Source organism: Canis lupus, chromosome 28 (assembly GCF_003254725.2).
Source record: "Canis lupus dingo isolate Sandy chromosome 28, ASM325472v2, whole genome shotgun sequence".
Lineage (NCBI taxonomy): Eukaryota > Metazoa > Chordata > Mammalia > Carnivora > Canidae > Canis > Canis lupus.
Window position 1 is genome coordinate 30,644,628 of NC_064270.1, and position 26,925 is coordinate 30,671,552.

Below are 26,925 nucleotides of genomic sequence, written 5' to 3' on the forward strand. Positions count from 1 at the left end.
CAGTTTGTGTGCAAAGGACCAAGTAAGGCCTGTGGGCTTCCTAGATACTACTTTTAAAAATAAATTATGCCTTATATGTTTCTTAAAATTAATTATTCCTTATGCTATTGGTAGCAGTAGGACCTCCAGAACTAGAGGATGGTAAATGGCCCCACAGCACTTCCTTCCTGGAGCATTTCTCCCAGCGTCCCTGTCCCACACTCTCTCTCAACCTGTACTAGTTTCCACGCCACAACTGAGCTCTTACTTTCTCTGGGAGGCTTCCCCCAAGCCTGCAAGATGGACAGCACCCCTTCTCTCCCATTACAGTGCTCACCAAACCATGGGACTGTTGTCTATCTGATTGTCCATCTTCTGCTTTGGACCAAGGACTCACACGGCCTGTGTCTGCCTTATTAGATGCTCCTCTCTGAGCAGTTACCCTGTGACTGACCCACAATAAATGCCCAGTGGATACCTTGATCAGCAGTATGACCACTCTCAGAGTACCGGGTAAGATTCTGGGCCCACACCATTGGATCTTGTACCCCTCTTGCTGCCAGCCAGACAGGTTTGCTGACCCTGAGCTGTCGGGAACAGGTGATGGAATTGTGGATGCTTAGCTGGGCCATGCCCAGGTATGGACCACCAAGGAAGGAGGGCATAGACTGTCCTGGGGGTTCCAAGGCAGCATAGGGGATGTCAGGAGGAAAGGATGATGCAGTTCCTTGAATGAAAGAGCTTTAAAACAAGTGGAGATCTTTTTTTTTTTTTTTAAGATTTTATTTATTTGTTCATGAGAGACACAGAGAGAGGCAGAAACACAAGCAGAGGGAGAAGCAGGTACCTCGTGGGAAGCCCAATGCAAAACTCGATCCCAGGACCCCGGGATCATGCCCTGAACTGAAGACAGATGCTCAACCACTGAACCACCCAGTCATTCCACAAGTGGAGCTCTTCAACCATATTCGACTGCTATCTTGGTGGGAGTCACCGATTAACTGGAAAGGGTGAATGCTGGATGGGGAGGAGTTGGAAGTTAGTGATCATAACAGCCAGGGCATCAACTGCAAACCCTGCTGGGCTTTCCCTGGCTGCCAGGCACTTTGTGTACCAGTACCACCCCCCACCCCCGCCTCCCAGTGGGGTTTAGTGTTCCTGCTATCTGTGTGGGACAGACGACACAGACTTCTTCCAAGCTAGCCAGTAAGCATCTGATAACTAAAGTCTATTCCTACTCTAGGGGCCACCAAGGTTATACTCTGCTGTCTTGGTGTTTAGCAGCAGCTATTGTGGTGTCTGTAAGTATAGGAAGTCAGTGGCTGGGGACTTTGTGCCTGCGTTGTAGAGGCCCTGTCTGCCTCCTATGTCTGTTTTTGGGGAGGGAGCTGACCGATCAATCCCTCAGTGTACCTGGGACTCTGGTGGTGGGGTCCCTTCTTCTCCCTGGTTGGCAAGTGGCCCAGCTCATCTGCATTAACACGCAGACACTGGTCCTCTGCAGGCCTTGAGGTGGTGTGGGGTTGAGGGGAAGAGCTCACAGGCTGGAAGTCAGACAGCCATGGGTTTGAGTTCCTGCTGCTGCTTAACTGGCTATAGGACCCACATCCAATCACTTAAGCTCTCTGCACCTCAGCTGTGAAATGTGGACTTAGTCTCCAGTTCTGTAGAGCACTTGACGCAGAGGCCCACTTGACAAAAGGCAGCTAATGTTCCATCTGCTCTCAGGTTCTCAGCTGTGTTGCCTGTGGTCACGGTTGTTAGAAATCTGTTGTCTGGATGAGCTGAGCATTTCCACGAAAACCAACTGACTTCAAATGCCCACACCCATGGAGCTTGGGGAGCTTTTCTGCCTTATAGATGTCAGAGTGAGGGAAGGGACAGAATCAAATCGTCAAACTCTCCTGGCCTCACGCAGCCTGGGTGGGGGCCGTATCCAGGCCTCTTTGCCCTTGGTCATCCTAGCTGTGCTTATACAACCTGGTTGTCTGGTGTGTGTGTGTGTGTGTGTGTGTGAGTATGAGTGAATGACCCCTAACTCATTTCCCACAACTCTCTTGTAGCCAGAAATATGATTACAGACCATTTGTTGGAAGGGATATCAGTAAATATATCTTTTTTTTCTCTGGAATTATGGAAAGGGAACGTCATTCCTCAGCAAATTCTTTTGAACCTCTGTTAGACTTCAGGCAGGACTCTGGACCCTGGAGACATAGCAGCGACAAGACTGGTAAAGTCTTTGCCTCCATCAAGCTTGTATGTCAGTCTGGGTGGGAAAGTAAATAAGCGTACAAATAAAAATATAGTCTGTTGGATGGTGATGAACAATCCAAAAAGATGCAGCTGAAGAGAAGAAAGAGGACTTGGTTTACAATGGGATGTTGCTATGTCTTCTGTGGAAATGGTCGAGAACACCTGTCTGACAAGGTGCTATGTGAGTGGAGACTTGAAGCATGTGAAGAGTGAGCCTTGCAGGTGTCTGAGAGGAACATTCCAGGTAGAAGGAATGGCAGGGACAACATCCCGATATGGGAATGTGCTTGGCTAGTTCAGGGACCCTCGGGGAAGCCCATGTGGCTGGAACCAAGTGAGAAAATCACAGGAACGGTAGCGATGTGGATTGGCCAGGCCGTGGATTCCAGGCTGTGGGGCCAGTGACCATCCTCACATCATCTGGTCCCCACTGCTTAGACACCGTGCTCCCCAAGCAAGGCTCAGACTGGGCGAGCGGCACCCCCAGGATCACAGCTCCCAAGTTGCAGGTTACATTCCAGTGTAGAGCCACATGGCTCCGAAGTCCTCACTGCTGAAGGACAGTGAGGCAGGTGCCGCTGTTCCCCATCACTGTCCATGTCCCCATCCGTGTCCTGGCTGTCCTGGTTCCCTGCACCCTTGCTCCCTGCCAAGGGGACTCCAGCCTGCAGAGCGGTCCGGTGGCACTGACTGGGAACAGAGCCTTGCTCCCCCCTTCCCTCAGGGGAGCGGGGTGCTTCCTGCCAGGACTCGGCCTCATCTTCATCCAGGTTCGAAATGGGATAAATCAGAAATTCTCATTTGAGCTCAGGACACGGAGTCGGTGCTGGCCTCCATCGGCAGAAGCAGGTGAAAGTGCCAGCAACTTTTCTAAGGTCCTGGGGTGGCTCTGAGCGAGGAGGGCTGCAGGAGTTGGCTCAGGTGCAAACAGTGGACCTTAAAATAAGGCCGACCTGTGTGGGGCCTTGTGAGGACTGACCAGGTTAATACACGTAAAATACTCGGGATGTGCTGGCGCACCGAGTCCTCCATCAGTGTCCGCTGTGGTCATCACTGTCTGTCTGGGGTGGAGGGAGAAAGACAGACATGGGCTCTGTGCTCACACAGCTTCCAGCCTGGCGGGCTCCCCAGAGTCGGCTGGTATCTGTATGGTAGTAAGTGTCGCGCAGGAAAGTGTACAAGTGTGACGCCATGGTGACTGAACAGATGGAACCAGTGTTGACACTTTGGGGATTGTCTCCCCATCTCTCTTCTTTTCCTATGAATGTTTGCACATAATGTAAACAACAACAACAACAACAAAATAGGAGAGCCGAGGATTTTCCCTTCCCCTAGCAGTATGTCATCACAGCTGGTCACCGTAAGTGGCCAGCGTGTGGCAGAGGAGTATCCCGCAGGGACATCCACCTCCTAGCCCCTGGCATCTGCGGATGTGTTACCTTATGTGGCAAGGGGATTTCAGGTTGCAGAAGTAACTAAGGTTGCTCATCAGCTCACCTGGAGATGGGGAGGTTATCCTGGATAACCAGGTGTGATCAGTCTAATCACATGGGTCTTTGAAAGTGGAAGAGGAGGAGGTGGAAGCCGGGGCTAGAGAGATGTAGGGCAGACAGTTCCAGACCTGTTGTTGCTGCCTGTGAAGTTGGAAGGGGGTCATGAGTCAAAGAATGAGGGAGACCTCTAGAAGCTGGGAAAGGTAAGAAGTGGATTCTCCCCTGGAGCTTCCAGAAAGACATGCAGCCCTGCTGGCACTTTGATCTGAGCCCAGTGAGACGTTGCATCAGGTTTTTTTTTTTTTTTTTTTTTTTTTTAAGATTTTATTTATTTACTTTAGAGAGAAAGAGTGCATGCAAGTGGTGGTGTTGCGGGGCGGGGGGTGGGGTGGTGGTGAGGGAGAAAGAATCTAAAGCAGATTCTGCACTGAGCCCAGAGCTGGACCCAGGACTCCGTCTCATAACCCTGAGATCATGACCTGAGCCGAAACAGAGTCAGAGGCTGAACCAACTGAGCCACCCAGGCTCCCCCTACATCAGACTTTTGGCCTCTAGAGCTAGTTGTTGTATAAAGCCACTAAGTTTGTGACAGTCTGTTACAACAGCAATAGGAAACTAATACAGCTGGATTTCAGGACATGGGCTGCACCTTGTGCACTCTGGATCCTTGTGCCCGGCACCACTTTAAGCTCAATGGATATTAAACTCTTTGCACCTGCTCGCGAGTTGTGCCTCTGAGTTCAGGGCTGGAGTGGTGTCTCTCTTAGTCTCTCTTTTCAAATCCAGACCCTTCTTGATGCTGCCCGTTGGGAGTGGGCCCCAAGGCTTAGGGACCTGCTGCTGGCCCAGGCTGATCTCAGCCCAGGACGCTGCGAGAGCTCTGCTGGCTTAGCTCACAACTAACGAGGCCTTCAGAGGGGACTCCCCATAAAATAGAAGGATTCGTGGGTGGAACACTAAACAAGCACGTTTTTTAGTATCGGAAACTGCGCTCCCTGTCACATTTTAAAAAGGACCATATTGATTCATTCGCAGGGAAGCAACAACAGGGAAGATCAAAACCAAAGGGAAAATCCACATAAAGAGAAAAGATGTGAAAGGAGAAGTGTCCCGTTGACCTCTGGGTGCCTCCTGCCTTTCTCTTCCTTGCAGAGCAGCTCCAGAGCAGGGGTGTCCCACCCTGGATGCCCAGAGATTCGAGTTTGATTGGCCTGGGGCAGGGGCAGGGCACCGATATTTTAAAAAAGCTTCTCAAGTGAATGTGATGTGCGGCTGGCGGTTGAGAAGTGATGCCCCAGGACCTTGTTGCTCTGCTCTGTTCTCGCATTAGAAACCCTTCAAGGAGCGCCTGGGTGGCTCAGTCAGTTAAGCATCTACCTTCGGCTCAGGTCAGGATTTCAGAGTCCTGGGATTGAACCCCACATCAGGCTTCCTGCTTAGAGGGGAGTCTGCTTCTCCCTGGGACGCCTGGGTGGCTCAGCAGATTAGCGTCTACCTTTGGCTCAGGATGTGATCTCGGGGTCCAGGATCGAGTCCCACATTGGGCTCCCTGCAGGTCCAGGATTGAGTCCCACATCAGACTCCCTGCAGGGAGCCTGCTTTTCCCTCTGCCTATGTCTCTGCCTCTCTCTGTGTGTCTCTTGAATAAATAAATAATCTTAAAAAAAATAAATAAGCCCTTCAAACCCTAGGAGTCATTAAATGGTATTGCTTAGAAGCCACCCAAGCATTTCACAAATGGAGAAACTGAGGCTTACAGACACAGGTGCCACCCGAAAGGTCAGGAGGCATTCTGGTGCTCAGCTGAGGGCAGGGCCTCCATGTGCAAACTTCCCTATAGGCACTGCCAACAGCCTCCAATCAAGATGGTCCCAGCTTCCAAAAGCGAGTGGCTATCTTTCAATTGCTTTAAAGTTCTCTCCCTGATTCCCAAATCCTCCTTTAAAAAGATCAGGGGATCCTTCAATGTGAACATAGATCCCTCTGTCTCTACCTTCCTCTTGATGAGGCAGGACCACCTACTGAGTATGAGCACAGGCTCTGAAGGCATGAAGACGTGGCTCTGAGATCTGGCTGCCTGGATACTGTGTGTCCTCTGAGAGCCTCAGTTGGACCATCTGTAAAATGGAGGCAATATTAGTTTTGTGAGGTTGAAGAGATACGTAGTACATGTAGCAATGTGTGACGCAAGAATGCCAGGTATTATGATATTTTAAATTACTATTGATATAGGCACGGGCATGGGAATTCAAGTGTCAGTGCCAGTAACAACCATCAGTGGATAAGTTTTTTGCTGTTGCTTTTTGTCTTGCTTTGGAATGCACTCACTTGCTGGTGGTCAGCCGTGTCTACTCGTTGACCTGACAGGGAGTGAATCCTCACCTGCAGTGTGATAATTGTGAGTTTCCAAGTGAGTGTAGCATTCGAGGAGCACTAGCTTTGGAGCAGAGTCTCATTGGGCATTTGCACCTCCTTTACACTACCTGTCTTGAGATGAGCCTGCAGGGGGCCATCTCCTGTAGGAGCCCAGGCTCTTTGGGAAGAGCCGAGCCTCTTGTTTGCTGTAGGATTCAGGGGATCTGCTGCTTTCCTCTGCATGTCTATATTACATAAAAATTTTCCATGCAAGTAATTGCAGAATGGGGTAACAAGGAGGATAATAGGGGGAGATAATTGTGGATAAATCAGCATGATTACACTTTTCCCCAAACTCGATTACCCAAGTTTGCAGTGCTGTGCAAAATCCTGAAAGCCAATTAAGGCCTTCCAGTAATGACTGCAGATTCTGGGGAAGCCTCTCCGACGAGTCCAGCTGGCTGCCCAACAGGTTGAGAATGGCAAGAACAACCCTTCTGCTTTTGATTTGCTATGTTTTAGAGACAGCCAGGGAGTTCTATTGTTATGTTTTTAAACAAAGCAATTATGGATACTGGTGAAAAGTAGGTACCATCTCTGCTGCTGATTATGTATATGGTGATTTAGATACACCTTGGGTATTTTACAAGGGGATATTTTTTTTTCTGTGTATTGCATTTCTTTTTAAAAAATTTATTTAAATTCATTTACTGAACATGTAAGGTATTATTAGTTTCAGAGGTAGAATTTAGTGATTCATCAATTGCAAGAACCTAGTGCTCATTACATTGAATGCCCTCCTTAATGCCCATCACCCAGTCACCCCATCCCCCCATCATGCCATCCCCTCACGTACCTCCCCTCCCACACCCCTCAGTCTGATTTGGTAATATTACCCAGTTGCACGGGTACTGATTCATTTAAAGATGCATGATACCACTTATAAAATAACCAGTTAAAGGACTTGGGGAATCATTTAAGGCAGATAAGCAACAGTTGGTTTCCTTAGCAGCATACTGTTAGCCTCCTTTCCTGGTATTACTTGATCTTTATACTCAGTTTTTTTCTAGCTTTATTGACATATAATTGACATAAAACAGTGTAGAAATTTAAGGTACATAGTATGTTGATCTGATACACTTGTATGTTGAGAAATGATTCTATAGCATTAGCTAACACCTGCATCATCACATAATTAGTGTATCTTTTTTGTGGTAAGAACATTGAAGATCTATCTTAGTAAATTAGTAAATTTCAAGTGTGTAATACAGTATTATTAACTATAATCACCATGCTGTACATTAGATCTCTCGAACTTACTCATCTGATAGCTGGAAGTTGCTACCCCTTGATGACCATCTCCCCATTTCTCCCACCCCCCACCTCCAGCCCTTGGTAACCACCATTCTAGTCTCCATTTCTATGAATGTGACTTGTTTAGATTCCACATGAGTGAAATCATACAGTATTTGTCTTTCTGTGTCTGACTTATTTCACTTAGCATAATGCCCTCAAGGTCCGCCCATATTGTCATAAGTAACAGATGTCCTTCTTTCTTATGGCTGAATAGTATTCCATTGTGTGTGTGTGTGTGTGTGTATACATATATATATCTCACATCTTCTTTATCCATCCATCCATTATTAGACACCTAGGGTTGTTCCCATATTTTGGCTATTGTAGAGAACGCTGCAGTGAACATGGGAGTGCAGGTGTTAGGGATGGAGATGTTAATTTGGAAAGACCAGAGTTGGGCTGGCATGGTCCTGTGAACATATTTGGTCCCCACTCCAGAAGATCCCAAGTCCTGGGACACCCTCCTGGGACCAACATTATTCATGAAGGGGCTGGAGGGAAGGAGAGAAGCTTGAGCAAGAGAAACTGAGCATGGGGAGGAATCAGAGAACAGGAGGATGGTGCCCAGGAGCCCAGGGCCAACACTAGCCCCTTTTGAATGGGTCACAAAACCTCCTCAGTAGGCAGGATATCGATACTTGTTGAATGTGTGGCTGCATGAATGAATGAATGAGGAGTAAAGCCTAGCATTTATTGGCTTCGCTTACTCTGTGTCAGTCATCTCATTGATGATAATCCTTTTACAAATGAGAAACTGAGGCTCACAGAAGTAAAGTGATTTGGCCAAGGTCAAGCCCACAGATGTGTCTCAGAATCTGTGTTTTTCATTTGACTGCTCTGCTCTACTGCAGACAAATGGATGAATAGATAAATAGATTTCCATTTTACTGATAAAGAAGAAATGCCATTGAGGGAGAGATTTTCCTACAATGACAATCTAATCAGGTCTTTTGATTCTTGGTCTTGGCTGCTGCTAACTAGTGCCAACTGGGGTCCTCCTGGTGCTCCCTGCACTTAGTGGAGTTGTCTGCAGCCCACTCGTGGTTTTGCTTCTACCTCAGGATGCTTTAGCCCACACTTCCAGAAACAGGGGCAGTGGAAGTAGCTCAGATTATGATCAGAAGACCTGAGCTTGAGCTTCAGTTTAGTTTGGTTGCTTGTCCTGCCTAATGCACTTGGGCAGGTCAAGGAGCCTCTCTGAGCCTCAGTTTCCCTCTCTGGGCAATGGGGATGGTAGTGCCTACTTTTTCATTATAAGAAGTGACTGAGGGAAGGTGAAACACGTGTCCAGCAGGCTCCTGGCTAGTAGGAAGCACTCAGAAAGTGACTGGCTGACTCATCCTTCCTCAATCTGCTTCCTCTCTCCCCTTCTTTCCCTCTGGGTGTCTCTGAAGCCAGCATCCCATTTACTGTGTTACCAAGGAGCCATTCAGACAGTCTGTGACGTATCAAACCCCATTCTCAGCAGTGCAGGGGGCTGGGGTCATGCTGTCGCTTGGGACAGAGAGAGCAAGGTTTGGAAATCGGTCTTTCAGCAGGAGAGTGGTGCTGATGGTCGTGTTGGGGGTGGGGAATAGCTAAATGCACACCTGCTGTGGACCAATTAGTCCTAACAAACCACTTGGCAGAGGAGCACCCCACAAAGCCAGGCTCCTTGAGAAGAGGGAGGTGCACTTGTCCACTGGGAGTGCTGGCCTCATAGAGTGGGGGGTCCTAGAGACTAGGGGGTTCCTGGAGATTAAGTGCCCCCAGTCCGGAGCTAGCCAGCAGTCAGCCTACAGCAGCCACAGAGACGAGCACAGGTGTCACATTGCATAGTCGAGCTGGGGGACTCACAGACACAGTGGGGGTGGCTGGACCCTGGGTGGGACTTTGTGCTCCCAAGGGAGCAGCTCCTTCTTAGCTCCTTCATCAGTGCATTGCCCTGAAGGGATGTAGGCCTGAGATTGCCAGACCAAATTCTTCAGAAGCCGGAAATTCAGATTTTGTTATAAGAGCTCCTGGTTTTTTAAACATTGGGCATGGATCATACATTTTTTTAAAACATTTTATTTATTTATTCATGAGAGACACACAGAGAGAGGTAGAGACCTAGGCAGAGGGAGAAGCAGGCTCCCTGCGGGGAGCCCAATGAGAGACTTGATCCCAGGACCCCGGGATCATGACCTGAGCCAAACGCAGACGCTCAACCACTGAGCAACCCAGGTGTCCCAATGAATTATACATTTTTTAAAAAAACACTGAGAAGCCTAAACCAAATGTAGCCGCAAGTTTTGTCCAAGGGCAGCCAGCTGCCAGCCTCTCTTTGAAGATTCCATGAGGCAGAAGATTGGGTCTTTATTGAAACAGCTGCCGCGGATTTGTTTTGTCTTGATGCAACAGGTGTGTAGCGAACACTTACCATGTGCCAGGCTCTGATCAAAAGCTGACTAGAATCCTTAGTGTCCTCTTGGAGCCGGTGTTGTGCTGTGACCCTTACTTTCAGCCCGAAGCCACTGAATCTTTGCAGCAGTGATGATGATCCAGCTATTGTTGGTCCTCCTGTCAGGAAGATTTCGAGTGAGCAGATTGATCTGACCATGGAGCCCAGTCATACCAACAGGCAGCGATTGCTTGGTCCTTGGCTTAGGAGCTGGCCATCGTTGGGGCCACAGAAACCAGCATAGATATGTGCTAGGTCAAGCCCAGGTCCGCAGGCCCATGTGTCAGTGTGACTCTGCATTAAGGATTTGAGGGTTTGCAGCGCAGGTGGCCAGGGAAACAGTGACAATACAGAGAGCAAAAGACTAGGGGCAAACATGAAGGTTCTTTATCTGCTTAAAAACCACAGGCCTGGCCATTCCTCAGGGTGGAGGGGGATTGTGTGCCTTCCCCAGATCTCAACCTGCATGAGCAGGTTGTCATGCCAAGGGCACGTGTACCCCAGCAGCTTGTCTCACACCCACATGTTCTCCACCCTGACCTGGCCCCAGGCCGTCAACCTCCCATCAGATCATGGCTGTCCTCAGCCCTTAGCCTTCCAGTTTGTGGCTGTTCCAGCTCACGAATCTGCCTCCTCTCACCTACCAGCCCAACTGAAGAACATTCTAGAACATGGAAAAACAGGTCATGGAGAAAATGGTAAGGGGCTTTGTGCAGGTCAGAGCTTTGCTGATATCTGCCGAGCACTGGGGTAAGAAAGGTTTCCTGCCACCCTGCACCGCTGCTGACACGAGGGGAATTCAGATGAGGTGGTAAGGGAGGAAGATCTCAAAGGCACTTCGAGGACCCCTGTTTGGACCAAGTGCTCTCTGGCTGATGCGTTTTAATTAAAATTACAGCTCAGAAGCTCCTTGAAATTAAGTTCTGTCTTCACCGTGTTTTGTCCTGAGTGTTGAGTGGCATTCTGTTCTGCCCCAGAACTCTGCTCAGTGTGTACTGGGATCCTTATGTGGCCTGGTGCGGGCGTGGGTATGGAGAGTGCTCCAGAGTGCTTTAAGCTCTGGCTCAATTCCTAAAGACTTACTTAATCCAGGAGTGAATGCTTCACTGGGCATTCTAGAGTCAAAGCTTAATTGGAGACTGAGGTCTCTGAGCAAAGAAATACATACTTTCCTCCCTCTTCTTTTACTAGTTTTTTTTTTTTTTTTTTAGTTTTTTCTTTTTCTTTGGAGTGGCTCTTGTTTGCTTGTGGCTCAGACGCAGTGTGGGGGTCCCTGCAGCAACATTTTCTGCTAGGAGATGTGTCTGGCCCAAGGGGAGAGCTTTGCCAGGGGAGGGCGAGGTGGGCTGGGTTCTGAGCTCCACGAAGCCCTGCAGCCAGAGGGAGGCAGATTCCACATGTTTCCTGGAGTCGCAAGCTCAGCGACCTGGCTCTACCCATAGTCACCCATCACCCATGACTCACTGTCACTAGCCAGTCACCACCCTAGTTATTAAGCTCCTGCTTTCGAGGCATCCAGTCTGGGCAGCCTCTGAGCCAGGGAGAGGACTCCTCACTGCCTCGGGCTCTGGGACACCTTAACCTGAGGTTTTCAGGTAGGTCTAGATGCCTAGGTTTTGGAAGGAAACTCCTTTTGTGAAGGACCTGACCTTTTCCCTCATCTCTCTTCTTGCTGACTTTTCATTATTCTTTCCATTGTTGCACTTGACTGAAATGATACTTTCCAAGAGCATCAGTTGCTTTGGCTGATAAAACACTTAATTTTGTAAGTATCTTTTGATTCAATGAGCAAAATCATTTTATTATTTTATTTTATTTATTATTATTTTATTTTTTTAGCAAAATAATTTTTAAAAAACTCTTTTTGTGGTGGAAATTGTCAAATACCCCCCACCAGTTACCCCACTCTGATTTCACCTGTTCCTCCTTTCCCTTTGTTGGTGGGGTATTCCAAAGCAAAGCCCAGACATGACATCATTTCGTATGCCAACACTTCAAAAACCTTAACCAATGAGAACTTAAAAAAACACCACCAACAACAAAACAAAAAAACCCTGAACCAGCCCCCCAAGAGCACGATACCATTTGTAAACTCTGATCAAATTAACACCTGATGTCTTTGAATCAGGATCCAGGGAAGGTTCACACATTCTTCTGTGGTATGCACATTTTTAGGCCTGGGTTTGTTTTTTTTTTAAAATCTGGAGTTTTTCAATGATTAATAATGTTAATGCCAGCTGAGAGCTTCTCATGAACCCCAGCTGTGATCCCAAATTCTCACTACACTTCTGCCCATTTTATGGATGGGGAGGGGGCTTCAGCCGCTTGTCCCAGGTCATGAAGCCCCAGCTGGACCTCAGGTATTGGCTTTCGCAGGCTGCGTTTATGCAGACCAGGATTTTCTGTTTGAGTTCAGACAATTGAGATGTTTTCTGACTTCTGTTGACTTCCAGAGGGAAGGCATCCTCAGCAGGAATGTTCAGAAACTTGGATGAAATGTTTGGACCTCTGGGGTGGTGCACGCAGTTTTGAGCGTTGTGCTTCTGCAGAGTGTACTTCCATGTGCCCGTGCCCCGTTGCCGGCGGGTTTGGGTGTGTCCTGCCTGTTCTGTGTGGTGGTGTGAACATGCTGTTGTGGCAGGAGATGATCTGGGGCAGAGGGCATCTCCGCGGCCCTGAAGGCGGGTGGTGTGGTCCTCTCTGCTTCCAGAGGAGGCACCCAGGGCTCAGAGAGGAGGTGTAAGTTGCCCAGGGTCACACAGGTTGTAAGCGGCAAAGGTAGGACCCAGGCTTCTCAACTCCACAGCTCTGCCGACACTGTATTTTCATTGCTATGTTACCTTCTCCCCTATTTCCCTCCACGTTGGGGGTTCCTGCTCCTGGACCTCTCTATGCCAGCCTCTCATCCTGGACAATTTCAAATATACAGAAAAGCTGAAACCGTGAAATGATCCCCCATCCACTCCACTTAGATGTAGCAATGACCATTTTACCCTATTTGCTTTATTTCTGTGTTTATGTGGTTTATGTATGATTTTCTGAACTATTTGAGAAGACAGATGATTATCCTGAGCTCCCGAAATACATCTAAAAATAAGGCATTCATCTACCTATGTCCTTACCACAGTAAAATAAAGGAAATTGGGAACATTTCCTTACGATCACCGGATACCTGGTTTGTTACAGTCCCTGTGTTGCCCTAGTCATCCTCAGTTTCTTTTTAACAGCTTTTTAAATTTTTTTGACCCAAGATCCATTCAAATGTGTGTTACATTTGGTTGTTTTGTCTCTTCAGATTCTTGTAATCTGGAACGTTCTCTCTGGTTTTATTCCTGGACTTGTCTAATTATTTGCTTGAGGGCATTTGACTTGTTTCTCTGCCCCTGTGTTTCCTATAAGCTGGAACTTGGAGCCAAAGACTTGATTAGGTTCAGAATATACATGTTTGGGAAGGATGCTCCGTGGAGGTGCCGTGTATTTCTTGTAGCATGTGTCAGAGGCACACAGGTGTCTGTGGTCCCAGTACTGGGGCCCACAGGTAGGGGAGGCAGGATAGGGCCATGTTTCTAGAAGCTAAAGGAGAGCTGGTAGTCTTTGGGTCGGTGGCTACATTTGATCCATGCTGCCTCCTCTTGGTCCTATTTCTTCCTTCCTGGAGCTGGGTAGATTGATGACATCTCCAGGCTTGGCCCACATATTTCCACCACGGTCCCATCCCATTGTGTTCAGGAGGGCTTAGCCAAGAGGTAAATGCTCTGATACCCCGTCTTCACCCCTTTGGAGAGGAGGGATTCCTACCCTGGGGTTATAGGGGTGGCCATATATGACACCTAAGATGAGACAAAGAGATGGATGCAGTTTATTAGTCACAGAGGCTCACAGCAGGGGAGGAGGACATTGCCTGCTGTGCAGAGCTAGGAGCAGGGCAGAGTGAATCGACAGGGCCTGTGGGAGGTCGGCTGTGTAGTAAGAGGCTGGGGTGTCCTTGGTTCCTGTGGAAGGATGTGACTGGCCTGTTCCTGGGCTGGGAGGGGACTGAAACCCAATGCTCAAGGAAGGATAAACAGAAATCACACCTGGTCCCTTGATAAGGAGGGTTGTTTGGTGGGGGGACGTTTCCTGTGGGAGTGGAGTGGGGCAGGGAGCTTGTGGTCAGGCTGTTTGAAGTCAGTGCAGTTTCAGGTGTCAGGGCAGGACACAATATTGGGCTGTAATTTTAGGCTTTCCCCCGCAGGGCAACAACATAGGCCTGTGCCCTCCCAGGCGGGTGCTTCACATCAGGACCCTGTTCAGTATCCGTACCAGCCCAGTACAACAGGGAGGGGGTCTTGTCGGCATTCCTTGGCAGGGTAAGGAAACCAAGGCCCAGGAAGGGAAGTGCCTTGCCCGAGGTCACTGTGCCAGTAAGGGAGAGAGGAAATCCAGCCCTGGCTGCCCCTCCAGAATCTGTGCCCACAGAGTTGGAAGGGTGTGAGGACCAGAGCCAGGCTCTGCCTGTGTCTCGGCCCCAGGTGGCAGTCACCCCCACTAAACCCGCCTTCTCATCCTTTGTGATGAGAAGCTGCACAGAAGAGAGAGGGTCCCCAGAATGGGGCAGGGGCTCTGCGAGCCGTTCCTCACCTGGTCCGGGGCTGGCCACCTGGCTGCGGTTCTCCCCAAGCAGGTGAGTGGCAGGTGGCTTTGCTGCGGGGGGTACCTGCTTCTCTGAGGGGTCAGGGAGGAGGGGGTAGGCGGGAGCAACTCCTGGGGGCTTCACTGCTCTCGTATCTTCGCTTCGCTCCTTCACAGCAAACATCAAACTGCTCTCTGCAAGAATCGATCTCAGGCTTCACCATGTTGCCTTTCCCAAGAGTAAGGCTGTATTTCTAATTGTGGGAAATGATATCTCTTATTAAAATAATTGCAGATGCCATTACACTGGTGGGCGCTGCGTGTGCGTGCGAGTATCTGCATGATTTTTCCTTAAAGTTCCCGAGTACCTGCTGAGGAGCACGTGGGATGGTAGACATTCCCTGGCACCTAGAGTTGTGATGACGTAGGCAAGAGACATCTTTGCCTTGTAGTCTCAGTGTCCCCATCTCTAAAATGGGAATAATAGCAATTTCTATCTCCCAGTGCTCTTATGAAGAGTAAGCGAGCAATGTTCGAAAGCACTTAAGTCAAGGGCATGGCACAAGATGGCTCCAAATGTCATAACTCATTATTTCTATGAAAATTGTTCCTCTTGTCTTTGGGGGTGGCCAATGACCCATCTCAGGAGAAGGCTGTGCAGGGGCAGGTCCCTGACTTCTGGGTCACAGAGATCATTCATCGTCATGCTCTCTCTGTAGCCTCATCTTACCCCTTGCCCCAGGGCTAACGGTAAATCTGATCCACCTCCTCCCTGCCAGGAGTGGAGCAGCTGCCTGTCTACTGACTGCCTCCAGGGTCCATTTGTAAGCGTTTCCCCTCTTGTACAGGAGAGGCCCACTAGGGAGGACAAGTCAATAGTTCAATTAAGAAACAGGCTTTACTTTATGCTCTTGCCTGGAAAACTTCTTTATCACGAGTCTTGTTTTTCCCTCCTTCACATTACAAGGTTCAGAAGTGACTGCCTGGGCCATTGTTCGCTCACAGAATGGCCGAGGGATGAGTGGCAGTTGTTGACATCCTGTCTGACACTCTTCCCCCCGCCTGCAACTCACTGCCCACAGGTTGGGCATAAGGGGGTGGGGAGTCCTTCTCAGACCCACATCATGTCCTCAGCACTGTTCATGTCCATGCTGCAGGAAGAGCAGCCACGTTTGATTGAGGCCTTCAGTGCCCAGACACTGTGCCAGACCCCAACTTTTCTTACTGTTAATGTTAGCAGTATTATTATAGCCCAGGAAGGTATGGCCATCCTTGGGGATGGGGGTAAGATACGGAGTCTCAGAGAGGTTAAGTGACTTTTCTTGAGCCACCCATCTGGCAAATGCCAAAGCAAGGATTTGCACCAAGTTTAATGGTGTGGTTAGGTTCATCTTTTAGTACAATCTTGTGTTATTTCTGGTTGGGAGAAAAGGAGGTAGAAAGCTGTGTCTAGTATGTGACTGAAGCGTTAACCTTATCTTGAAAAAGGTATGTCATCAAGGTCCATGACTTAAAGATCATTGACAAATCTGTGGAGTTTTTAGAAGATGATGGAGAGATTCTGGGGCTTTGAGAACTTGACTTTGAGTTAGAGGAGGCATGGGGGACAGAGGCATCCCTGCTCCTTGCTGGTGTGATGTCAAGATGTCAAGGGCCATTCTTCTGGGTTCCTAACTGTGGGCTGAATCTGTTGGTGCATTCCACATGTGAACGGTGATAGAAATACATCCCATAACATTTCTAGGGAGTCAGAGTCCTCGTAAGCTGCTCTAGACTAGGGGCCATCTCATGGGTCCAGCTACTGGAACACTCCTAACCTGACATCTCCTAAAACAGAGTGGGCTGGCGATCTGGGTAGACAGCACTCTGATACTTGTGACTGAAGACCTCGACATCTCATTCCCCAGCTAGTTGGCATTTAGGGTTCCTTGCCTATAATCTCTGCAAGAGTGGGGACTGTGTGTGTTTTACTCCCCAGGGCTCATAGGGCAATACCAGGCACATCGTAGGCACTCAGTATTTGTTGAGTGAATAAATGGTCGGCAAACGTGATCCACCATCTGTCCCCTACTGTACTCCTTCCTATGTAAGCAGGTATTGCAGGCTGCTTAAAGTCAGGCTGAGCTGCGAAAACAGGACCGGCCACCAAGAGAAGGAAAGAGGAGAGAGAGAGAGAGAGAGGGAGAGAGAAAGAAAATAGGAACCCAGCCTAAGGATGATTTGCACATGAATTAAAGAGAGAATTGCCCAGCGTAAAAACTGGAATAACATCTTTGAATTTTGATAGTGTAGGTTTTCCCAGTTCTTCAAACCCCATCATCGGAAAACTGGGAGAAGACAATAGTCTTCAGAGGACAACGGTCCTCCTTTGCCAAGAAGAAATTGACATACAGTTAGATTAAGATAATTGTCAAACTCAAACAGCAAAGAAATTAAAAAAGCGTTATCTTGGATCCAAATCCAACAGCAAGTTACTTGCCTTTGGATTACAATTTTCGCAAAAGAAAAATTTATGTTTATTTGGTAGTAACTCCTTCCTTTTCCCATCAAAACCTTTTGAACTGCTTCCACGTCCACTGTGGTGTTGGAGATGATTTTCCGGGCTTTGCAGGGTGAGGATACGCAGGGGGGAGCCCCTGCCTCCACAGTCCTGGGGAGGACACGTTCGCGCCTTCTCGCTTCTCCTTCCGTCTCCCCCACACCTTGCCGGGGAGGCTCTGGGGGACCTCAGAGAGAGGCCAGGTGAGGCTCTAAGGCAGCAGCACCAAAGTCGGATTTCGTAGCAGTCTTCGGTTTTTACTGTATTTCTTTGGCTGTTTACCGGTTATTTATGGAGGGAATGCTGATTTCATCATTAAGCAGGAACATGACAAGTTTCTTCTAGGCTTTTCGTTTACAAAGTCTCAAAGGAAAGTCTCTGTACGGGAGGAGGGGGAATAAGGCAACACTGGCCCACTTGATTCTTAAAAGGTCAAAGCTGGGGAGCACTGGCTTTCCCGCCTGAGAGCTGTGTGTGTCCAACTGTCAAGGCTCAACATGAATCCCCTGGGGGGCTTGTTAAAAATGAAGATCCTGTCTGATGCCATAGATCTGGGCTAGGCCTCCAAGCGGTTTGAGCCACAGGGCAGCGGCTGGAGGTGCCAACTGTCTGGTTCCTGTACGCACAAGACTCCCACGTGGCTCCTGGGCACATTCATGTGTGGGACGTGCTGACCTCACAGCTCTGGGACGTCCTAGTGCGTAGTGAGCCCTGGTGAACAGGTCATCGGAGGCCATGCCCGACCCCCTCGCTGGAAGCTGGCTTCCCATTTCCTAGCTTCCAGAGCACCCACAGAGAGCTTGTGGAAGGCAGTTTCCAGGCCCAGGATGTCCTTTCTTGGCAACCACCCTGTACCGTCTCCAGACCTTTCCATTCCACCACATGCCCACCTCTGCCCCTGTTTGCTTTGGGAGACCCAAGTCCTCTGCGTGGCTGCCTCGCCGTCTGGATTCTCAGAGGCAGACACCGGTGGCTGGAGCGTGGCTGGAGAAAGCACGTCTGTCTTTCTTGGCTCCGCTGCTCCCAGAGGATATAATTTGCTTGATAGATGCGTTCTGGCAGCAGCTCCCCAGGGTGGGATGTGGAATTGTGCAAAAGGTGGGGTGCACGAGGCTTTAAAAAATAGCCACAAGGATAGTAACACCTGGGGGACAAGCGGAGCGAGGAGGGACGTGCTCGGCGGCGGGGCCTGCTGCGTGGGGAAGGGATGGGGATCGAGGTTCTGGGGTCTGTGAGGGCGGGGCCTGGGCCCCTCGCAACGCTGACAGCCCGTGGGATGGGACCTTGCTACACCCCTGCTGAGGGGTGGAGTCCATTCCCCTCTCTTGAGTCTGGGCTGATGGGTGACACCACCCTGTCAGACCCACGTACTGAACCGAGCCCGCAGGGAGGACGCCTGGGCCGGAGGGTCATCTGACAAAGCCAAGCACGTCCTGGCAGGCTCTGACCCCCTCGCCCCTGCCCACCCCGTTTTTCCTCTTGGTGGTGACTGCTCTGCATGCACCTGTTGTGGGCTCCCGGGGTGCGGGGGGCTTGGGAGGGTGGCGAGAGGAGGACGTGGATGCTTCATGCTGCCTGCGTTCTTGGCAGCAGCCCCAGAATGCCCCTCATTCCCCTTTTCCTTCCCTCCCTTCCCTTCCCCCTGTGTTCCTCCTGCCAGACCTCCTGTCTTCTCTGGGAGGCTTTTCTTGCTCACTCTGCCCCCAACTGGTGGCGACATGTCAGTGCGCCGTGGTGGGGGGGAGGGAGGGGGGACAGGGCCCCAGGTGGGGGGGGTTCCTGGCCCAGGTGGTGCAGGCTGCTCCCTCACCTTTGCTCCACGGGGGCCCATTTCCTTCCCAGAGCTGCGCTGCTGGCCTGGCCTTGCCCCACCCCGAGCCCCCCACCTCCCTGCCACCCCCCTTCTGCTCCTCGGCTCCTAGTTCACATCAGAGATCCGACTTCGAGGGTCTTTGTATGTCAGCTTTGCAGCTGTTCTTTTATGCTCCGAATGGGTCTTTGCTGGCACGTGCTGCCAGAAGGTTCTACAGAGTCTCAGTAATTCTTTCCATCCATTCTTCCCTCCTGAGGCAGCCTGTTATTCCTTCCCCTTCCCCAGAGGCTGGATTCTCCACCCAGGGCGTGTGGGAGTGGCCTTCTCAGGGAACTACAGGCTACAGATGAGTGCTCAAGCCCTCACAAGTCTGTCTTTGTTTTGTTTCAGTTTTACAGAGTTTTTGGATCCATTCCAGAGAGTCATCCAGCCAGAAGAGATCTGGCTCTATAAAAATCCTTTGGTGCAATCAGACAACATACCTACCCGCCTCATGTTTGTAAGTACCATTATTTTATGGCTGATTTGACCAGTCTCCCAAGTATGAACCAATGGGTTTTCATTTCTGCTTTTCTAACCCCTGCTGAAGACAGTGAGGAGTCTGGAAGAAAGAGGAGGTGAGCAGCCCATCACATTAAACTCAATTCCAGGTCATGACGGGTGCTTGCTTGGTCATGTGAGAACTAGTAATCGCCTGCCACTTTGGAAAGAGAAGGGACTTGCTTACCTGAGTTCTTTCCAAATATTTACAGTAAAATAAGACTAGAAACAGATTTCCCTGTTCCATTTCCTTCTGGGATAAACCTCGATTTTTGCCAAACTCAGGCCCCATAGACAGCTCTGTTAACTGCTCTTTTTGGTTTCTAGGTGGTCATGTGACACCACTGATGACCCCCACCTTGTATGACTCAATCCCTGGATAGTCTTTTGTGTCTTTCTACTTCTAGAATAAATGGGCCAGGATCCAAATAGCTGGTAGATATAGTGGCATTACTTTCACCTCTTCACCCCGCCCCATGGCAGCTGTCCCCTCTTACACCTCACTTCCTATGTGCCAAGCCCTTTGCTGAGAGCTTGAGAAAGGATTATCTCACCAGCATTCCAGTGAGAAAGCTGTCAGTCTTGTCCATATTTGCAGGTGCAGAATTGCATCCCAGAGAAAGAAGGAACCTGCCCAAATCCACACAGCCAGTGAGTGGCAGAGCCAGGATTCAGATCCAAGCAGGAAGCTCTGAGCCCAGTCTCAGCCATGAGGCTGCCCTGTAGGTCAGGAACCCAGTGTTCAGGATTCCTTGCTGATGCTAATTGCCTCCTGGGGAATTGCCATCAGGCCTTTCTGTAGCAGAGGGAATATTTGAGCTCCTCCTCATTACAGAACAGTAATGTGACTTGGTGGGCCAGCTTGAAGTTTATTCCTGTTGGCCAGCCGTTAATGTCTTGTGCCTCTGGGACCTTCAGTGGTTGGTCCTGAGATTTCATAGAGCACAAGCGAATATTTTTTGTGTTTTGAAAGAAATCCCTCTGATTTTATGAAGGAGATCTTGTTAATTAGTGATGATTGGAAAGATCTTTGTGTCTGAAAACATCCCGAAATGCCCCGAACATCACATGAGCTTTGAAGTGTTACTTTAATTGCTCTTTAATAATTGCTTTTCCACTGGAAATGAAACTGGATTTTTGTAAATTTCAGGGGACTTGAAGAGTTCAGGCATTATCTAACACTTGAGTATGAAAATTAGACTTTTTCCATTTCTGCTCTTACTCAAATCTTCTATAAATCCTAGAAATAAAGGAACTGGTATGTGTCTCACTAGTTTACTCCATGGTTTTGAGAAGGGGAAGCTCCTACTTACCACTTACCCCCATTCCTCACAGATTTCACATTTTATGTGCTATAAAACACAATTTGGAGATGAGTGTTCATATGGGATATTGTGGGAAATTTGTGGCTGTGTCCTAGATTTATGAACAATGGAATGTTTTGAAGTCTAGATACAAATGCCACAAATATTCTGGCTGCAGACACAGATAGGAGGGGGCACATTTGCATGTTGGCAGGGATGGTTAGGAGGCAGTAAAGGAGTTATTCAGTTCTGTGATTCTCAGAGAATAGAAGTGTATTCAGCCTCAAATCCTGATTCCTACCCTTGAATCCCCAAATGAGATAAGTTCAACCTTCTGTTTTGTTAATAGTAGTGGATACGTTTCATTCATTTTCTCACAAGATTTAATACAATTCCATAATAACACAAGGAAAGTGGTAGATACATTTATAATACATGTAACATAAAGAGGAAAACTGCTTTGTCACTTGGATTTTATTGAGTTTAATATAAAATAACATTTGTTCGCTCTGATTCTTTAAAACCTTCAAATGTTTATGGAAGACTCTAATAAAACATGCTTTTATATTGTTCTTTAAAACTATGTTGATTTCCTTAGAAAGCTCAAGTTTTGCTGTTTAATACATAAAATCCTGGGGTCTGTTTTACTTTTGGTTGGAATGTTTTAATCCAAAGGCAAACTTTTATTTAATTTTCTAACCAAAGCATTGTTGAAAGGCAGCTGGTAAAAACCCAGATGTCTTTTGATTGGGAAATTAGGCCTCTGGAAGTGTGTGTGTGTGTGTGTGTGTGTGCATGCACATGTGTATTTTAGATGAGCCACTTGTTCAGATGTCACAAAAATAGTATCAGAATGGTACGGAATTAAGTTAAGCAGAGTGAATGGTGATAACGACACCAGGGAGCCCCCCTCATTTGTTCTGTCTTTGGCACTGTCAGCTAAGATGACTATGTCTGTCAACCTGGAAGTTGAATATGGTTGGATTGTTTAGTTCTAAGAGTTTATTTCCCTTGATGATTCTGGGTTCCTGTTGAGCAGAGAGACTGAGAATTCTTTTCACATATACTGAATCTTGAATTAACATGTCCTAGATGTTCACAAACCATTACCTGCCTTTATGGAAGGCTGCTCCCTATTCAAAAGATATGGTCATGGTTTGTTCCTGAGTGTGGGATTTATCATAGCATTTTTGAAAATCTGCTTTTTGGTGTAGGAAGACTTAGTTTGTGTTGGTTTTTGCTTCTTAGTATATTCTTTGCTTGCTGTCTTAGTAGTTGTGTCTTTGTACATTCAGGGAACACTTCCAGGAGCCTGCTGTGGGTAAGGAAATCCATAGGAGCTTCAGGTGATTGGAAGTCAAATCAGATGTGGAAGGTCTATCCTTAAGGGTCTTGTAGGTGACTGGGGGAGATGGTACTCTAAACAAAACAGAATCTAGAAAATACTAGAGGCTTGAGTACACTTTTAGTGAGCTTCATCACCACCACCATCATTGTCATCATCACCACCATTATCATCATCACCATCACCACCATGATCATAATCATCACCGCCACCACCATCATCATCATCAACACCATTACCACCATCACCACCTCCATTATCATCATCAGCAGCAGCACCATTACCACCACTATCATCATCATCACCATCATCATCATCACCATGGCAGTAACAACAACCACCAACATCTCTTGAATACAGGAATTGTGCTTTCCACTTTACAGCAGCATGTCAGATAGTCCCTCTCACATCTGTTGAGGTCAGCACTTTTGTGAACCCATTATTTCAATGACAAAATGAAACCCCAGTGGGATTTAGCAGCTTGTGCAAGGTTATATACCACCAGTTGCTGGACCCAGATCTGAATGCCAGCTCCTTTCAACTGTGATGTCTCCATGGGGGCTCGGGGTATATGGAGAGGTGGTGAGTAGCAGATCGCACGCAGAAGACCTGGTGTGTAAAAGCACAGACACCGGAGAGCAGGGGCCATGTGGGCCCAGTGAACAGGAGTGTGTTTAGGGTATCCGTGTGTGAGGGGGGCAGAAGAAGGAAGCAGACTGTGGAGAAGCTTCAGGTTAGCTGATTATTACTTAATTCAGCTGACAGTTACAAAGCACCTGCCTGAGCCCAACATGGTGCTGGGGGATGGAGGTACACAGCTGAACAAGATATGGTTTCCTGTCTCATGGGGGACACAGACATGAACAGGAATTGGATGGTCACAGGTAACTCAGGTAATGAGCTGAAGGAATGATTGGTGTTCCCCAATTGCTTTCCTTGGCTTAAAAAACAAATCTACCCAAGACCTGTCCTTTGCCCTGGCCACAACGAGTCCAGAAGATTACTTCTGTAGAATATTCTTCATATGGTGTTGATTCGATAACAGGGTTTCCTATTTTAGGGTAGGATGTTTCTAAGGAAGACAGAAAGTCAATTTTGGGAGAAGGAGGGGAGGAAAAGAGACAAAGCTGGCTCGTGATAGACAGTTTAATTTTTAGACTTTTTGGTAAAGTCTTCGACAGCTCTTTTCTCTATGATGGGCTGTAATTGTTTACTCGCAGCATGGCTTTTTCAGCTGTCTGCGTTGCATGTCCTGAGTTGTCTCTATAAGCACTTTTCAGCACACCTTTCTGTCAAATGCCAGAAATTAAGGTACTTTGCACCCATTGTTTGTCTGATATGAATGAACCTCAGTGACAAGCTCTTCTCTAGCTAACATCCTAACATCAGGGCGCTCTGGCTTTGGCCTCTTTGCTTATTCAGAGTTCTTGGTGTACTTCTGCCCCTCCCACTTCACACATGCTAGTCTGGCTAGTCTGTTATTTTCCAGAAGCATCCTGACAGCACTGTGCCTTGCATCATCACTCTGGGTGACCCACCTTCTGGGTGCAGCAGTGGCTGGGGACAGAAAGGCACTTCCTGTGTTGATTTCATTGGTCAGTGCACAAGGCAGGTCCTTGGTGGAGATGTCCGTTCTGTAGGGAGTGGCAAGGAGCCTGGGCAAAGTAGGCTCTTCCCTGTCCCTGACCTCGTCCCTGACTGCTCAGACCTCAGGGCATAGTGGGCTGGAACTTAGAGTGCTTTATTCCCAAACCTGTGGTCTCAGGACCCTGGTACTCCTTTACTGGTTTGGGTCATTTGTTCCATTTTCCCTGGGAAATAACGACATTGTAGCCAACAATAGGCATTCACTGGATGCCAACTCTGCTGGCCTCTCTGGATGGGTCTGTGGTGCAGGCTCCAGAGTGGACAACCTGTGATCGACTTTCTAGCTATGTGACAGGAGAATCACCTCCTCTCTCAGTGCCCCAGTGTCCTTGTCTGTAAAAAGGGGTCTTTAATAACACTTCCCTCCCCTTGCCACGGTGCTGAGAGCATCAAATGAGGTGATAGATTTACAGCGCTTCGCTTAGCGTTTGGGACATAAGAAACATTCAGTAACTGCTACTGCATTTGCATCCTAGCAACAATATTTGTTATGGATGGTATTATTATTCCTATCTTATGGGTGAGGAGACCGAGCCCCAAGGGGAAGAGGTGGAGTGCTTTGCTCATGGTCACAGAGCTGGTAAGTGTTAGAGCTGGAGCTTGCATCTGGCTTTCCTTAATCTGAGTCTGTTCCCTACATTTCCCTCTTCAGAGCTCTGGCTTCTCAGCCTGGAGCCTAGCATCATGCAAAACCAGCTGTGGACCAGATCCTGCCTAATGGTTTATATATATTATCTGGATATTTGGTTTCTGTGGAGTACACTTAATCAGTAGCTTACAAAATGTTCTTTAATGCAAAAATGATCTCAGCTCAGTTTCCTTCAACTGGAAGATGAAACATTTGGGCTTAGAGGATTGCTGTGATTCAAGACTCCAGCCCAGCTAGGAGGGCAGCCCAGTTAGGGGGTGTCCTGGGCCCACCAGGTGCATGCCTTTGGGAATTCACATTACTGCTCTGAGTTCTCATTTTGTAGTGCAAGGAGGATAATGTTTCCCCCAACAGAGTGGTTAGGAGATTAGAGAACTGTGAGGAAAGTCCCTTATACGTAGTAGGTGCTTAACCCATGACAGCTGCCACTAACATTTCTGTGACTTATCCATGTTCCTGGATGTGAGCTCCCTTAACTTCCTCCTTCATCTCCAGAGAAAAAGCATTTACCATGTTTTATTAATGCTTCTTACTTCTAAGGTCAGAATTGCTAAAACACCGTGGTTAAAAGCACAAAGCTTGATTTAAACAGTTCGGTTACAAATTTCCAATTTACCACTTACTAGCTGTGCGACTTTCAGCAGGTTGCTTCATCCCTCAGTGCCTTAGTTTCCCATCCATAAAGTAAGGACACGTTAGTGTGTTAATTTGCCTCACGTTCCTACAACAGACCATGGCCCTCAGTAAGTTTCCAGAACATGTTAGCCCTGGTTAGCTAACTTATGTATATATACTGAGCAGCCCTGTTCTCATAACAGGAGGGAAATGCAAGTCTAAAGAGAGTTCAGTCTGTTCCCTGCATCCCACAGCAGTGATTGGCTGGAACGCACTGTTCTGGTCTCTCTCGGGTCCCATTTAATAAGCATTTATAACCATTCCCTGTCTTTCCACTGGGCTCATTCCCAGGATTTTCAAAGAAATTTTTAAGCCATGGCAAAATTAACCTGAGGGGAAAACAGTACTGGAGAAATTTTGCCTGCCCATTTTGTCCTCCGTCTCTACATCTGTTTGGAAGTAGAAGTAATCACTCCCCACCTTCGTGTCTGTGTCCATTTTCATTTCCATGGGCTCAGGCAGCAGAAGGGCAGCCTCTAAAGGCTTGTGTCAGAGTTGTGGGAAGGGCGTACATGGGGTTTAATTCCATTTGGTGAAAGGGGGATTCATTTCTCTTTTACTCAATTCAGAAGTGCTTTGGCCCAGAAGATAGTTGTTTTCCTAATGTGTTGGCCTCTGGGGCTAATCTCTTAACTCCATCTTCTAGTTGGAAAATATTTATGAAAAAGGGAGCACACGATCAATATATCTCTATCTATGCTGATTTGAAGCCTGTGCTGTCCAAAGATGTGCCAAATATGTTTTCAGGAAGAAGAAATGGGACCAGAGCCCAAATGTCATTAGGATGAGGGGAGGAGAGAAAGACGGCTACACAGTCTTTTGCAGACATTTCTATGGCCGCCTGGGTGGGTGCTGTGGTGCTTGGTCTGATGCATTCCCTCATGTGAGGCTCATGAACTGGGGAGCCCTGGCCCTCAAGGGTGCCCAGCATTGGCTGTGATTGGCCCAGCATTGGAAGTGATTTGTCAGTGGTTCTAGAAAAGAGACCCACGTGCATCTACCTGGGAAAGTCCTAGAATAGGTGAAATTAAGTACAGTCTGGTTGGGCTGTCAGAGTGAGGATCTGTTAAAAGAGCTGGGTTGGGGAGCAGTGCTCAGGGAGATGCCCTTAGCCATCAAGGGGTGAGCCTGGAGCCACTTCCACCCCAGTGCCTTCTCTAACCCCTACTCACAGTCCTAGAGCTGTCAACCTCCCCTGCAGTGTCTCCTCTTGGTTGGTACGCTCCTGCTCAGGATCTCCTGTAGACGGCCTCTGAAGTAGGGAAAGTCTTGCCAACGCATATCTTTTCTGGGGTTTTATTCAGTCTAACCTTAGAGTATGTCATCTGGGATTGTCTTGTAATGTTTCCTTCAGTCCCACATTGTTCTCATATGTGACTGTCAGTGGGGTCACTGCAGTGCAGTTCACTGTTCAGTGAGCCGCTTTCCCCTGTTGGAGGGTGTGTGGCCTGGTCTGCATGTCTGAAGTGAGAGGACACAAGTTGCCAGGGACTTTTTTGACCTTAGCTATAACTTTGGACTTAAGTAAGCAAGGGCTTCAGTCATCACTCTTTCAACACTGAGTGTGTGAGTCAAAACCCTAACGCAGGCACCAGCATCAGTATCATTTGAGATGCTTGTTACAAAATGTACATGTCCTGTGAGGATATTTGAGGAACTCAGCATTGTAGTGAGCCCGACTGTTTTTGAAGTGTGAGAGCCACCCAGGCTCTCATGGGAACTTTCACAATTTGCTGGAACTATTAACTCACAAGTGAGTCTTGCCTTTTCCAGTCACCCTTGGGGAAATCCTCCGTTTCTCTGTATGAGATTCTTCTGAATCTCCTCTCCTACAGCTGCCCTTAGACTTGTGCCACATTCTTCCAAATACCTTCCATGGTGATAGGACTTGCTAATTTGGTGTTTAAACAGCTAATTCATTCAGGGCCACAGCTGATAAGGAGG

General features: G+C 48.2%; 1 protein-coding gene across 4 annotated transcripts in view; it reads left to right on the top strand.

Moving 5' to 3' along the window:
- PLPP4 (phospholipid phosphatase 4) overlaps positions 1 to 26,925 on the top strand; it is a 121,168-nt gene that overhangs the window by 24,088 nt on the left and 70,155 nt on the right. For 2 of the 4 annotated variants that reach the window (XM_025467436.3, XM_025467438.3), the window contains exon 2: positions 19,212 to 19,320. In XM_025467436.3, the coding sequence (XP_025323221.1) occupies positions 19,212 to 19,320 (109 nt within the window). Of the gene's footprint in view, positions 1 to 11,317; positions 11,454 to 14,036; positions 14,522 to 19,211; positions 19,321 to 26,925 lie in introns of those variants that run through there. The other 2 variants (XM_025467437.3, XM_035707936.2) reach the window with 2 other exon arrangements.